This window comes from Bubalus kerabau, chromosome 1, assembly GCF_029407905.1.
Source record: "Bubalus kerabau isolate K-KA32 ecotype Philippines breed swamp buffalo chromosome 1, PCC_UOA_SB_1v2, whole genome shotgun sequence".
NCBI classification, from domain to species: Eukaryota; Metazoa; Chordata; class Mammalia; order Artiodactyla; family Bovidae; genus Bubalus; species Bubalus kerabau.
In genome coordinates, this window is record NC_073624.1 from 211,107,212 (window position 1) to 211,123,551 (window position 16,340).

The 16,340-nt window shown below is 39.5% G+C and overlaps 1 protein-coding gene across 1 annotated transcript; it reads right to left on the bottom strand.

Moving 5' to 3' along the window:
• Positions 1-11,378: 11,378 nt before the first annotated feature.
• Positions 11,379-16,311, bottom strand: LOC129642179 (olfactory receptor 2T29-like). The gene has a single exon (XM_055566739.1). The coding sequence runs from the start codon at positions 15,139-15,141 to the stop codon at positions 14,188-14,190; it is 954 nt and encodes a 317-aa protein (XP_055422714.1). The 5' UTR covers positions 15,142-16,311; the 3' UTR covers positions 11,379-14,187.
• Between the last annotated feature and the right edge of the window lie 29 nt (positions 16,312-16,340).

Consider the following 16,340-nt stretch of genomic DNA (forward strand, 5'->3'; position numbering starts at 1 on the left):
GATCATGGTATGAGCTTTTTAATGTGCTGTTGAATTTTTGTTTGCTAGAATTTTGTTGTGGAGAAGGCAATGGCACCCCACCCCAGTACTCTTGCCTGGAAAATCCCATGGATGGAGGAGCCTGGTGGGCTGCAGTCCATGGGGTCGCAAAGAGTCGGACAAGACTGAGTGACTTCACTTTCACTTTTCACTTTCATGCAATGGAGAAGGAAATGGCAGCCCACTCCAGTGTTCTTGCCTGGAGAATCCCAGGGACGGGGGAGCCTGGTGAGCTGCCGTCTATGGGGTCGCACAGAGTCGGACACGACTGAAGCGACTTAGCAGCAGCAGCAGCAGAATTTTGTTGAAGATTTTTGCATCTATGTTCATCAGTGATATTGGCCTGTAGTTTTCTTTTTTGTGTTGTCTTTTTCTGGTTTCGGTATCAGGGTAATGATGGCCTCATAGAATGAGTTTGGAAGTGTTCCTTCCTCTGCAACTTTTTGAAAGAGTTTTAGAAGGATAGACATTCTCTCTTCTCTAAATGTTTGATAGAATTCACCTGTGAAGCCATCTGGTCCTGGGATTTTGTTTTTAAGGAGAATTTTGATCACAGTTTTGATTTCAATGCTTGTAATTGAGTTGTTCATAATTTCTATTTCTTCCTGGTTCAGTCTTGGAAGATTGAAATTTTCTAAGAATCTGTCCATTTCTTCCAGATTATCCATTTTATTGCCATACAGTTGCTCATAGTAGCCTCTTATACTCCTTTGTACTTCTGCATTGTCTGTTGTAACCTCTCCTTTTTAATTTATAATTTTGTTGATTTGATTCTTTTCTCATTTTTTCTTGATGAGTCTGGCTAAAAAGACTTGTCAATTTTGTTTATCTTCTCAAAGAACTAGCTTTTAGTTTTATTAATCTTTGCTATTGTTTTTTTTTTTTTCATTTCTTTTTCATTTATTTCTGCTCTGATCTTTATTTTTTTTCCTTCTGATAACTTTGGGTTTTTGTTCTTCTTTTTCCAGCTGTTTTAGGTGTAAAGTTAGGTTGTCTATTCAATGTTTTTCTTATTTCTTGGGGTAGGATTGTATTACTGAACTTCCCTCTTAGAACTGCTTTTGCTGCATCCCAAACCAGTCCATTCTGAAGGAGATCAGCCCTGGGATTTCTTTGGAAGGAATGATGCTAAAGCTGAAACTCCAGTACTTTGGCCACTTCATGCGAAGAATTGACTCATTGGAAAAGACTCTGATGCTGGGAGGAATTGGGGGCAGGAGGAGAAGGGGACGACAGAGGATGAGATGGCTGGATGGCATCACTGACTCGATGGACGTGAGTCTCAGTGAACTCCAGGAGTTGGTGATGGACAGGGAGGCCTGGCATGCTGTGATTCATGGGGTCACAAAGAGTCGGACACGACTGAGTGACTGATCTGATCTGATCTGATCTGATAGGTTTTGAGTTGTTGTGTTTTCATTGTCATTTGTTTCTGGAAATTTTCTTGATTTCCCTTTTTATTTCTTCAGTAACCTGTTGGTTATTTAGAAATGTATTGTTTAATCTCCATGTGTTTGTGTTTTTTAGTCTTTTTGTTGTAGCTGATATCTAGTCTCATAGTGTCGTCATCAGGAAAGATGCTTGATATGATTTCAATCTTCTTAAATTTACTGAAAGTTGATTTGTGACCCAAAACGTAGTCTATCCTGGAGAATATTCCATGTGCACTTGAGAAAAGATGTATTGTGCATTTGGATGGAATGTCCTGAAGATATCAATGAGATCCATCTGGTCTAATGTGTCATTTAAGACTTGTACTTCCTTATTAATTTTCTGTTTTGATTATCTGTCCTTTGGTATAAGTGGGGTGTTAAAGTCTCCTACTACTATTGTGTTACTGTGAATTTCTCAATTTATGTCTGTTAGTGTTTGCCTTATCTATCGAGTTACCCCTATGTTGGGTGCATAGATATTTACAATTGTTATGTTTTCCTCATGGATTGACCCCTTGATCATTACATAGCATCCTTCCTTATCTCTTGTAGTATTCTTTATTTTAAGGTCTATTTTGTCTGATATGAGGATTGCTACTCCAGCTCTCTTTTGACTTTCCCATCCATGGAATATTTTTTCATCCTTTCGTTTTCAGTCTATATGTGTCTTTAGGTCTGAAGTGGGTTTCTTGTAAACAGCATATATATGGGTCTTGTTGTTGTACCCATTCAACCAGTCTATGTCAGTCTATGTCTTTTGGTTGGAGCATTTAATCCATTTATATTTAAAGTAGTTATTGCTATATATGTTCCTATTGCCATTTTCTTAATTGTTTGGGATTTGTTTTTGTAGATCTTTTCCTTCTCTTGTATTTCCTGAATATATAAGTCCCTCAACACTTGTTGTAAAGCTGGTTTGGTGGTAGTAAATTTTCTTAACTTTTGCTTGTCTGTAAAGCTTGATTTCTCCATCAATTTTGAATGAGATGCCTGCCAGGTAGAATAATCTTGGTTGTAGGTTTTTCTCTTTCAGTATTTTAAATATATCCTGCCATTCCCTTCTGGCCTAAAGAGTTTCTGCTGAAAGATCAGCTGTTAAACATAAGGGTTTCCCTCATATGTTACTTGTTGCTTTTCTCTTGCTGCTTTCAATATTCTTTCTTTGTGCTAAATATTTGTTAGTTTGATTAGTATGTGTCTTGGCATGTTTATTCTTTCTTTTGTCATATAAGGGACTCTTTGCACTTCTTGGACTTGATTGACTATTTCCTTTCCCATGTTGGGGAAATTTTCAACTGAAATCTCTTCAAAAATTTTCTCATACACTTTCTTTTTCTTCTGAGACCCCTATAATTTGTACATTGGTGCACTTAATATTGTCCCAGAGGTCTCTGAGACTATTCTCAATTCTTTTCATTCTTTTTCCTTTATTCTGCTCTTCAGCAGTTACTTCCACCATTCTACCTTCCAGCTCAATGATCCATTCTTCTTCTTCAGATATTGTGCTATTGATTTCTTCTAGAGTATTTTTAATTTCAGTAATTGTGTTGCTTGTCCCTGTATGTTTATTCTTTAATTTTTCTAGGCCTTGTTCATTGATTCTTTCATTTTCTACATTCTATTTTCAAGGTTTTGCATCATCTTTACTATCATTATTCTGAATTCTTTTTCAGGTAGTTTGCCTGTTTTCTCTTCATTTATTTGGACTTGTGGGGTTTTAGGTTGTTCCTTCATTTGTGCAGTATTTCTCTGCCTTTCCTTTTTTTTTTTTTAAACTTACTGTGTTTGAGGTCCCCTTTTCCCACTCTTCAAGGTTGAATTTTTTCTTCTTTGGTTTCTGGCCACATTAGTTTGGTCCAGTTGTGTAAGCATTGTGTAGGGTGTGAATTTTGCATGTATTATGGTGGGTGGGGGTGAGGTGTTTTGTTTTTTGTTTTGTTTTGTTTTTTTCTCCTCTGATGGGCAGGGCTGAGTGAGGTGGTAATCCTGTCTGCTGATGATTGGGTTTGTATTTTTGTCTTGTTTCTTGTTTGGGTGAGGGTGCAAAGGGTGCTACTGGTAGTTGGGTGATGATAGGTCTTGTATACAAGTAGTTGCCTTTATGGAATTCTCATTATTTGATACTCTTTAGGGTTAGGAGTTCTCTGGTAATCTAGGGTCTTGGAGTCAGCACTCCCACTCCAAAGGCTCAGGGCTTGATCTCTGGCTGGGAACAGAGATTCCACATCTGGTTTGTTATGGCATTAAATGGGATTAAAATAAATACACAAAAAAAAAATGAGGAAGAAAACAAGCACTCCAGGCAAATGGCAATTACAAAATCAGGTAAATAATAACTAAAATAATGGAATATACAGAAACATATACAGACATATCAAATCAGATCAGTCACTCAGTCGTGTCCAACTCTTTGCAACCCCATGAATCGCAGCATGCCAGGCCTCCCTGTCCATCACCAACTCCCGGAGTTCACTCAGACTCACGTCCATCGAGTCAGTGATGCCATCCAGCCATCTCATCCTCTGTCATCCCCTTCTCCTCTTTCCCCCAATCCCTCCCAGCATCAGAGTCTTTTCCAATGAGTCAATTCTTCGCATGAGGTGGCCAAAGTACTGGAGTTTCAGCCTTAGCATCATTCCTTCCAAAGAAATCCCAGGGCTGATCTCCTTCAGAATGGACCGGTTGGATATCCTTGCAGTCCAAGGGACTCTCAAGAGTCTTCTCCAACACCACAGTTCAAAAGCGTCAATTCTTTGGCGCTCAGCCTTCTTCACAGTCCAACTCTCACATCCATACATGACCACAGGAAAAACCATAGCCTTGACTAGACGAACCTTTGTTGGCAAAGTAATGTCTCTGCTTTTCAATATGCTATCTATGTTGGTCATAACTTTCCTTCCAAGGAGTAAGCATCTTTTCATTTCATGGCTGCAGTCACCATCTGTAGTGATTTTGGAGCCCAGAAAAATAAAGTTTGACACTGTTTCCACTGTTTCCCCATCTATTTCCCATGAAGTGATGGGACCAGATGCCATGATCTTCGTTTTCTGAATGTTGAGCTTTAAGCCAACTTTGTCACTCTCCTCTTTCACTTTCATCAAGAGGCTTTTTAGTTCCTCTTCACTTTCTGCCATAAGGGTGGTGTCATCTGCATATCTGAGGTTATTGATATTTTCCCAGCTATCTTGATTCCAGCTTGTGCTTCTTCCAGTCCAGCGTTTCTCATGATGTACTCTGCATATAAGTTAAATAAACAGGGTGACAATAAGCAGAACCAAAACAGTCCAAAAAAATTAAGCATAATAGATTGACCCCGCAAACAAAGGAAACCAAAAATGAAATCCACCAGTTAAGAACAAAACTAACTAAAGTATAAACTGGAAAACAAAACTAAAGCAAAGTGCTACCTGGGGAATAAATCAACAAAAACAAAACAAACCAACAAATATGGTGAGAAAAAGAAAGAATAGAAATGCAAAGTTAATTAGAGGTAGATAGAGAAGATTTATGTATATTAAAGAATAACTGCAACAGGAAAAGAACAGTGGGAAAAGAAAACAAAGGAATAAATGTAGAAAAGTAATAATAAATTTAAAAAGTTTAATTAAAGCTAAAAGAAAGGGGAAAAAAAGAAAAAAGAAATAAAAATGGATAAAAAAGGAAAACCCCACAGAACCACAAAAAGCCAACACTGAGGCAGAAGCATATAAGAGAAATAAAATGTGTGATTTAAAAAAAAATTCTCAAAAGTGTAAATAGTGAAATCAACAACTACAACAACAAAGGGGTGGGGGGAAGGGAGAAAAATTAATAATAAACCCAGAAGAAACTACAGTAAAAGTCAAAATATAAGAATAATGAATACTTCTCTTGAGTCTCTCCTATCAGTGTACTTCCCCTCTCTGGGGCTCACAGTCCACCTTGCCTCCCTAGATGCACTCCAACACTGCTGGTCTCTGGACCTGCTGTGGGGGCAGCTCAGACTCTAATCTGGTCCTACTCTTGAGTGTTCTTGCCTCCAATTTCCAGAGTTTTCAGAACTAGTGGGTGCATTTTTGTTTTTGTTTTCTTTTTGAGAGCTCTCAATGTTTTTTTAAATATATTCCATAGACACAGAGTCTGCCTAGTTGATCATGTAGATTTAATCCACAGCTTGTACAGCTGATGGGAAGGTTTTTGGGTCTTCTTCCTTAGCCACACTGTCCCTAGGTTTCAATTGTGGCTTTATCTCCACCTCTGCATGTGGGTCGTCCACAGGAGTTTGCTCCTGAGGTGCCCAGAAGGACTTGGGTTTGCCTCATTGAGTGCCAGGTGTGGTCATGGTGCAGCTTCTTGGGTCACAGGGGCCCTGGCAGCACCAGGTACTCAGGGGAGCTGGTGGCTAGGGCAGCAGGAAATATGCTGTTCTATAAGAGTGGCAACCCACTCCACTACTCTTGCTTGAAGAACCCCCAGACAGAGAAGTCTGGCAGGCCACAGTTCACAGGGTCACAAAGACTTAGTCACCACTGAAGCAACCCACATACACAGATGCAGGACTTTTTCTAGCCTGTGGCAATTCTGCCCCAGTGAGGATTGAGTGTGAAGGTGGCGCAGCTGCTTGACAGTGCCAAGTGTGCAGGGACACAGACTGCCTCAGCTGCAGCTATGGCTCTATCAGAGTCTTTTTCTAGCCTCTGCAGCTAGCAATCAGAAGGCCTCTTTGGCTAGTCCTTCTCTGTTGCTCCGCCCATTCATGCAGTTAGAGGTCTCCCTTGCCTGGGCTCCTTCTCTGTTGCTTGGTGCATCAGGCACATGAAGGGCTCCTCTGGCTGGGGTCCTTCTCTATTGTTCCATGCCTCAAGCACTTGAAAGACCAGCATCTCTATTGTTCACCTGCTGGTGTTGGTCTTAGTGTGTGAGGAGAGAGAGGCTACCTTGATGGCTTCATCCCCTACGCATGACTCAGCAGTATCCGCTTGCTGCCATGGCTGCCTGACTCTTCTCCACAGACATTTCTCAACACAGTCTCCTCCCTCATGTCCCCTCAGTCTGTCTCTCTGCAGTCAACAGCAGGCTTTGCCCTGGGATTGCTCCACAATCCCTACACTTCAGCTCCCAGCCACTGTGCCTTCTAGGGGAACTGCAACCCTGTCTGGGGTACAAATGGCTGCAGAAAGGAATGTCTATGTGATTATCATTCCATTTAGGCTGTCACAGATCAGCTGCTCCACTCTCAGCCTCAAATGTTTCTCCTAAGTCACAAATAAATACCCTGAGTTCCCCCACCCACTGAGGGCAAATCCAGTCTTACTAACTCTCCCATTTTTCCTCCTTGTTCCTTCATCCTACAAGTTTTCCATGGTTCTATATATTCTTTTCCAGTGGTCAGGTACTCCTGCCTGCTCTCAGCTGGTGGTCTTCAATCACTTCTGGGTCTGAAGGTGTATTCCTGATGTATCCATGGAGAGAGATATACTCCATGTCCACCTACTCCTCTGCCATTTTCTTCCTCCTGTTTATATTTCTTGACAACCTTCATCTTCAGTCTCCTCCCACCAATTCTCTGCCTTTAGTCACCACAAATACATTTGTCTTGTTATCAATGTGTTCTAAAGCAGCAGTTGCCCTGAGTCCACCCAGCTGTAGCCCTGGGGATGGCTGTGTTCTTTCCACTGCCTTGAGCTATGCTCAGTGAAGGTGGGGCAGAGCCTGAAATTCTCCTGATGGGAGTCTGAAAGATAAAGCTTGAGAAGAGGGGTTTGAGAGGTCCAGGAATGGATGTCTCCAAACTTATAATGCATGGCCATTCATGGGCACAGCTGTACCAATTAAAATCTCAAAATGCTTCCAGTCTTAGTGGGTAAACGGTCACTGAGCTGAGGTCACCCCAAGTACCCATGCCATAACAAGGAGCTAAAGGGCTTTTATCTGGCATTTTGAACTTCATCTCCTAGAAAACTCTGTAAAAGCAATTCAGTTAAAAAATATTTTCTAATTTTCCTTATTATGGCTACTTAGATACACTTATCATTTAAAAGTGGACATTTAATTTCCAAACACATACAATGGCACCCCACTCCAGTACTCTTGCCTGGAAAATCCCATGAATGGAGGAGCCTGGTGGGCTACAGTCCATGGGGTCGCTAAGAGTCAGACACAACTGAGCGACTTCACTTTCACTTTTCACTTTCATGCATTGGAGAAGGAAATGGCAACCCACTCCAGTGTTCTTGCCTGGAGAATCCCAGGGACGGGGGAGCCTGGTGGGCTGCCGTCTATGGGGTTGCACAGAGTCGGACACGACTGAAGTGACTTAGCAGCAGCAGCAGGGTTTTTAAAGTATCTTTATTAATTTCTCACTTAAATGCTTTCTTCTATGCAATTACCCTCTGTGATTTTTTTCAGTCTTCTAACTTTTTAAGGCTTTCGATGGCTAAGTCAAAGATCCTTCTTGGTAAATGTCACATTACACTTGTGGAACTATATGCAACTTTGTTCTGTATTTTCCAAGTCTCATGTAAATGTGTTTTCATACTATTAAAACTTTAAAAAAAAATTTTTTTTTAAAGAAAGGGGAAGATGGATAATTTGATGCCTCCCTTTTCTGGTGGCTGCAAGTGTTATGGAGATGCATAAGAGGCTGGCCTCTGTCAGGGAAGACTTTCAGCATATGAGGATAAATCCTTGTTCCTGGAAGCCCAGGTCCTACATGACATAGCACAATAAAAGAAAGTACTTTCACTCCAAAGAGAAATATAATGCCAGGTCCCAGGATTCATCCAAGGCCAAGAGGAGGAACTGATGTCTGAAGGATTTCTCTTGGAGGACTGTGACACCCCTGAGAGCAGGGGCAACATACAGCAATATTACATAGGTTTTGTGGGTACAACTGAGGCAGAGGAGGGACAACTTATCTAATGTATGGGCTTTTAATTGCCAAAGTATACTGATAGTCCAAAAAGAGCAAAAATTTGTAATGCAGATATACATTACTAGCCAAATATAATAATAAATGCATGCTAATTACTCAAAACAAAATAAATAAGAAATACTTATTATAATTATAATCAAATATTTTGCTGTACTTGCTTTATCACATAACTATCAATGAGGCCGTTGTGACTGAATCAGAGAGAGAGCAAGGGAGAGAGAGGAGATGAGATTTGAGAAAATCAGCAGGGTCTACACTAAGGAGAGCCTTGGTCAGAGCTGATTTTTTTAAACTGTAGTAAAATACAGGTCAGGCTTCCCTGGTGGCTCAGTGGTAAAAAAAAAAAAAAAAAAATCTGCCTGTCAATGCAGGAGACACGGGTTCTATCCCTGGGTCAACATGATCCCCTGGAGAAGTAAATGACAACAGACTCCAGTATCCTTGCCAGGGGAAATCCCATGGACAGAGGAGACTGGCAGGTTACAGTCCATGGGGTCCCAAAGAGTTAGATATGACTTAGCAACTAAAACAACAACCAAAATACAAGTCACATAAAACTTATCAGAACTATTTTTAAGTGTACAGTACAGTAGTGTTAGGTATATACAGTTATGCAACCAGTCTTTAGAATTTGCAAAACTGAAATTCTATGCACATTAACCAATAGCTCTCCATTTCCATCTGCCCCAAGTGTTAGCAGCTACCATTCTACTTTCTGTCTTTAAATATTTGACTATTCTGTGCAAGTAATATAAGCAAAATTATCCTCTATTTGTTATTTTGTGATTGGTCTATTTCATGTAGTGTAATGTCCTCAAGTTTCACCTATGTTGTAGCATGTGTCTGAGTTTCCTTCTGTGAAAGCCTGAATGACATTCCCTTCGGTAGATGTACCACATTTGGCTTATCACTCATTCAGTTCAGGTGAGTCGCTCAGTCGTGTCCAACTGTTTACAACCCCATGAACTGCAGCACACCAGGCCTCCCTCACCAGCTCCAAGAGTTTACCCAAACTCATGTCCATTGAGTCAGTGATGCCATCGAAACATTTCATCCTCTGTCATCCCCTTCTGCTCCTGCCTTCAATCTTTCCCAACATCAGGGTCTTTTCAAATGAGTCAGCTCTTTGCATCAGGTGGCCAAAATATTGGAGTTTCATTTCAACATCAGTCGTTCCAATGAACACCCAGGGCTGATCTCCTTTAGGATGGACTGGTTGGATCTCCTTGCAGTCCAAGGGACTCTCAAGAGTCTTCTCCAACACCACAGTTCAAAAGCATCAATTCATCGGTGCTCAGCTTTCTTTATAGTCCAACTCTCATCCATACATGACTACTAGAAAAACCATAGCCTTGACTAGACGGACCTTTGTTGACAAAGTAATGTCTCTGCTTTTTAATATGCTACCTAGGCTGGTCATAACTTACCTTCCAAGGAGTAAATGTTTTTTAATTTCATGGCTGAAATCACCATCTGCAGTGATTTTGGAGTCCAAAAGAATAAAGTCAGCCACTGTTTTCACTGTTTCCCCATCTATTTGCCATGAAGTGATGGGACTGGATGCCATGATCTTAGTTTTCTGAATGTTGAGCTTTAAGCCAACTTTTTCACTCTCCTCTTTCACTTTCATCAAAGGGCTCTTTAGTTCTTCTTCACTCATTAGGATTTTAGTTTTTACACAGATCAGGCAATGTGCTAGGTGCTAGGTTCTAGGGGTCTGGCAGGACAAAGATAAACTAGATTGTCCCATTCCCTGACCTCATGGAGGTCACAATCTTGAGGAAATGGGGATAAATAATAAATGTTCATATAGAGGATAACCAGGGCTGTGATATGTTAAGCATTGGGTATTGTGGGTATCAGAAGTAGTCCTTGACCTAGTGTGGGAGAGTTCTTGGGGGAGCAGGCATCTAAGTGAGGACCTGAAGGATGATCAGGAAATTACCCAGATAAGGATAGAAGAGGAGAAACATCCAGACAGAAGTGACTGCATGTGCAAAGATCCCAGGATGAGAATATATGACAGGGTGGAAAAACTGTAAGTGGTTCAACAAGGCTGGAAATGAAGTGTGCAGTGATGACAAATGGAGAGATTCCAAGTGGACTGCATCCCCCAAAGGTCAACCACCCCTTCCCTGGGCCAGTGAGGGTAAAAGGGCATATAGGAAGCAAAAATGTGTGGACAAAAATGTAATGAGGGTCCTTGTTGGGGACGTGTTGGAGAGGTGGGTATAGAAGAGTCATTTCTAATCAAAAGGTAAGGAGTTCCTTTATAATAGAGATGACATTTAAGACTGAATAGAAGATGAATAAATGCTCACCTGGTACAGAGAGAATGGCATCTATAAAGGAGCCCCACATGGACTAAGAAATCTGGGGTTTAGAAATCTGGGGTTATTCTTTCATTTCTTAATGTGTGCCTTTTTCGTCTCCAGGTTTTCATGGATATGGTCTGAATGAGCCTCCTACAAGTAAATATATTTGCATCCATCTTTCATTTCAGCCTCCATGGGTCTTTTGCCAAGCTTTTCTTTTCACTCAGAAAGGGAGCTTTCCCCAAACTCAGACTGATCTCCTGAGTGGAGCCAAGATGTCAGTGGGAGGAAAAATGCTGAGCCTTTGGTCTCTTTTTGCACCTGCAGCAATGGTACTGGCTTGTCAAATTTTATTTTCTGTATTTTTCTGAGTTATAAGGGTATATTTGAGCAATAGTTTCCTACAGAAATGAGTTGAAGTTCTATAATGAGCTTGTAATTCATGACTCCTACCAACAAAATTTCCTATGGGTGCCGCAGAAGTATCAAGGTAAAGATGTAAACACTGGTGACTATTCACTATTAATGGTGAAATTTGGATTTTTTATTCAACGCCTCCCTAATGTATTTTTCCACCCATTTTTCTATCCTACCAATTATCTGTTTTCTCAAATACAAATCTCCCTCCCTCCATTCCTTCTTTTCTTTTTCCTTCATTTCTTTCATCCATCCAAATAACCGTTCACTTGTTTGTCCTTCTTTTGTTCTGTACTTCCATTCATCTCTCAACTTTTCTTCCTGGTATTTATTCTTCTTTTCTCCTCTTTGACTCTCCTTATGTCCACTCTTCCTTCATCCATCCAGGTATCCCATTTCTCTTTCTCCATCTATCTGTCCTCTTTGTTTACTCTCTTTCCTGTTTACCCACTCACACTCTCTTGGATTCATTTCATTCATTGTGTGAATAGGAGGCTTGCTCTACTCGCAAAATCACTCCTATTCACACAATCACTCCTTCCCTCACTCTGATTAAAGGTACACCTTTAAATGGTTGTCCTTGGACAAATTTCTGGAACTCAGGTGAGCCTGGGGGTGGGGGGGGGGCGGCTTTCTACCACTCTATGGGGGACTTGGCTTTTCAGTTTGATGAAATGAAATTTTTTTTTCTTTTGACATCTGTTTCATTTAGTACCATATTTAAGAAGCCAAAAGGTCAAGAAGATTTACTAATATATTTTTTTTCCAAGGGCTTTATATTTTTATCATTGAATTTAGGTCTTTATTTTCAGTTAATTTAATGTAAGTTGTGAGTTGGAGGACCAACTTCATTTTTTTTTTTTTTATGCATGGATATCTACTTGTTGCAGTGTTTTTTGTTAAATCATCTATTCTGTCTTGGAACTTCTATTGAAAATAAATTGCCTATAAATGTGTGTTTGTTTCTAAACAAAAAATCCTACTCTATTGATCTAAATGTCTACATTTATGCAAGTAGGTTGGGAAGATCCCCTGGAGAAGGGAAAGGCTACCCACTTCAGTATTTTGGCCTGGAGAATTCCATGGACTGTATAGTCCATGGGGTCACAAAGAGTCGGACACGACTGAGAGACTTTCACTTCACTTTATGCAAGTGAAATGTTCTTTTGATATCTGTAGCTTAGTAACAATTTTTATAATTGGGAAGCAGAATTTCCCAAGTTTATTATTTCTGCTTATTGGTTTGGCTTTTCAAAGTACTTTGCAATGTTATATGAATTTTAGGATCAGCTTCCAAATTTCTATAGAAGAGCCAGCTGCAATTTTGACAAAGATTGTATTTAATCTGTAAATTAAGCTTAGCAGTGTTTCCATCCAAATAATATTAAATCCTTGATTTATGAATATGAGATGCATTTCTGTTTATTTTGGTATTTTTAAATTTTTCAACAAAGTTTTGTAGTTTTCAGTGTATGAATCTTAACATTAGTTTTGTTCAATTTCTCCCCAAATTCTTGATATTTTATTCTTTGATTAATTATTTTTTAAATTTCATCTTCAGAATGTTAATACCTGGCATTTAGAAATACAATGTTTGCATATTTGTCTTATATTGTCCTGAACTAATAGAATTCAGTAGTATTTATTTATATTTCTTAGAATTTTTAATACACAATATCTTATCATTTGTGAATGGAGAGAGATTAAGTACCAGAATACCTTATCTGTCTCCTGAGAAATCTGTTTGTGGGTCTACAAGCAACAGTTAGAACCAGACACAGTACAATGGACTGGTTCAAAACTGGGAAAGGAGTACAACAAGGCTATATATTGTCACCCTGCTTATTTAACTTACATGAAGAGAACATCATGTAAATGCTAAGATGGATGAATCACAAGATGGAATCAAGATTCCTGGGAGAAATATCAACAACCTCAGATATGCAGATGATACTACTCTAATAACAGAAAGAAAAGAGGAATTAAAGAGCACCTTGATGAGAGTGAAAGGACAGAATGAAAAAGCTGGCTTGAAACTCAACATTAGAAAAAAGAAAAGAAACCTAAGGTCATGGCATCCATCCCATCACTTCATGGCAAATAGAAAGGGAAATAGTGGAAGCAGTGACAGATTTTATTTTCTTGGGCTCCAAAATCACTACAGATGGTGACAGCAGCCATGAAGTTAAAAGATGCTTGCTCTTTGGAAAGAAAGCCATGACAAACCTAAACAACGTTTTAAAAAGCAGAGACGTCGCTTTACCGACAAAGGTGTATATAGTCAAACTTATGATTTTTCCAGTAGTCATGTGTGGATGTGAGGGTTGGACTGTAAAGAGGGCTATGCACCAAAAAATTTATGTCTTTGAACTGTGATGTTGGAGAATATTCTTGAGAGTTCCTTGGACAGCAAGGAGATGAAACCAATCAATCTTAAAAGAAAATCAACCCTGAATATTCTTTGGAGGGACTGAAGCTAAAGCTGAAGTTCCAATACATTGGCCACCTGATGTGAAAAGCTGCTTTATTGGAAAACAGCCAGATGCTGAATTTGAGCAAATTCTGGGAGATAGTGGAAGACAGAGGAGCCTGGCATGCTGCAGTCCATAGGGTCACAAAGACTCAAAAATGGCTTAGTGACTGAGTAACAGCAATTACAATTATTGCACAAACTACATTTACAGTTCAAATTCATTCCAGGTAGGATCCATGCATTACTCAGATTTTAAACTAATTTCATCTATTTTTAAAAAATTATAATGTAGTATGAGAAATGCTTAATAAAAGCATTTCCATGAGTAAAACATCATGCTGTGTGATCATTAGCTCTGGACCTAAAGAAAGGCCAGTTCTAGGGCAAGATACATTGTTGCACAAAGCTTAAAGAAAGCATGAGGAAGAATGCTCACCTCCTACTGGAAGGGCCCTGGACTGCCTATCAACTCTTTCAGGGATGAATATGGGATGATACATCATGGCATGAAAGTCTGAAGAATAATATTGGCATAAGACTATACATTTCTGATGTACAGTAAAGGAAAATAAACCATTAGTACCAAAATGTCTTACTTTACAGTATTGTGACAGATCCCATGTTTAACATTTTCTTTAGAGCCCCTGTGACATCCTTATTCCTAAGACTATAGATTAAAGGGTTAAGAACAGGAGTGAGTATGGTGTAAAATGCAGATACAATCATATCCTTCTCAGGGGTGTGGTAGGAACTGGGGAGCATGTAGGTATAGATGGCAGCTCCAAAGAACAGGATGACCACAGTCATGTGGGAAGAACAAGTAGTGAAAGCCTTCTTCCTGCCCTCTGCTGAATTCATCCTGTGGATGGTGAGGAGGATGAATGAATAAGAGCTTGAAATAACTGTCACAGGGATAAGGAGCATGAGGACACAGCACAGGTACATGAGTGTCTCATACAGGGAAGTGTCTGAGCAGGAAAGCTTCACTACAGCAGGGACCTCACAGAAGAAGTGATGGATCTCCCTGGTTTTGCAGAAGGGGAAGGTCATGGTGACTGGTGTGAGCATAAAGCCATCCAGTGATCCCAGGAACCAGCAGCCAGACACCAAGAGGTGACACACTCTATGGCTCATGAGAATAGAATAACGGAGTGGATGACAGATGGCCACATAGCGGTCATAGGCCATGGCAGCCAGAAGGAAAAATTCTGAACCTACTAGAGTCAAATAGAGAAACATCTGCATTCCACATTCAGAGGCTGAAATCTCATTCACACCCATGACCTGATCCATGAGCATCTTTGGCACAGTGACAGAAATGTACATCACATCCATGAGAGACAACTGACTAATAAAAAAATACATGGGAGTTTGAAGATGGGCATTAGAATGTATCAGAAGGATCAGGATGCTATTACCAGACAAGGCCATCAGGAAAATCACAAAAATGACCACACAAAGGAGAGCTGGGTGCTTGGATTGACTGAAGAGTCCCATGAGGATGAAATCCAATGGTCCAGTATAGTTGGCCACCCAGGTGGAGTTGTCCATAAAGTTTCACCTAGATAAGCAAGGAGAGCTTTGTAATTAATAGACTGCAATATGGTCATACAATATGACCACCTGATATTAATGTTTAGTGAGCTTCTGCTGCATGTAAGTTTGTGTTTTTGTCTGTGTGTGCATACACACCTGCATGCACAGCCATGTATGCAATCCAGTTGTGCTAATAAGAGGAGATGTTATGGAATTGTAGATTTGAGGATTATAAGATTCCTTCAATTAAATACATTCTTTGAAAGAGAAAGAATTCACAACTTGTCTTTCGGTGAATATATTATGGGTTAAAACAATCAGTTACTAAGAGTAAGTTTGCCAAAGTTCAATGTCATGAGATGTCCTGATGCAAATTCTACATAAATATATATTTAAGTAAATAAGAGTATATAAATATAAATAAGTATAATTTATATTTCCAATTTTAACTGTGGATAAGCAGAGTTTCGTAGAGAATTCCATCTCTGTTTTATCTAGTACATGCTTCTGCAACTTCATCTCCTTATAGTTCCTGCCATTTGTTTCAAATATCGGGGAACAGAACTAGCATTTAGAAGCTCACAGCCACTTACAAGACAAGGCATTCATTGTTTTGCAAGCATTATCTGCTTTATTGCCTACAGCAGTCAAGTTTTTATGGAAAAAGAGATGCATAAAGGAAAACTGAACAACACTGAGAAGTCTCTGACTCTATGTAATGTTCTGTCCCCATCTTGCTGCTCACAGTACATATCTGTGTTCAATGATGAAGACAAAAAAAAATTAAACTTGGTTACACTTAAGAAGGTCATAATCAGTCAATGAGGAGAAATATTACATAAATGTGATTTAAACTAGAATATTAAAAGACATACAAAATAAATTATTAAGAACAGTAGGAAAAAAATACGCCTGAACTTTCTTAAGAGAATTGGTAGTTTCTCCTAAAATTTCTATCAGGCAGATTACATTTTGGAGCTTTTCATTTTCTTACATGTTAAATGTTAAGATTTATAAGTCCTTATCAACAAGAGGAAATATTGGCTCCACTTTCTGGGAAGAGTTTAGAAATGCTTATGGCGCAGTAATATTTCAAGTAGAATTTCCAAGTTTCAAATATATTTTATGTTCTTATAATAATCCCAAGACTAATAATAATATTCAGCTTATTAAAAATCCCATGTTCTGGAGTGATGGAGCTGCAGACAACTTTG

What these genes read in the sequence shown, in the direction of transcription:
- LOC129642179 (XM_055566739.1), bottom strand. Translation starts at nt 15,141, where the DNA reads ATGGACAACTCCACCTGGGTGGCCAACTATACTGGACCATTGGATTTC.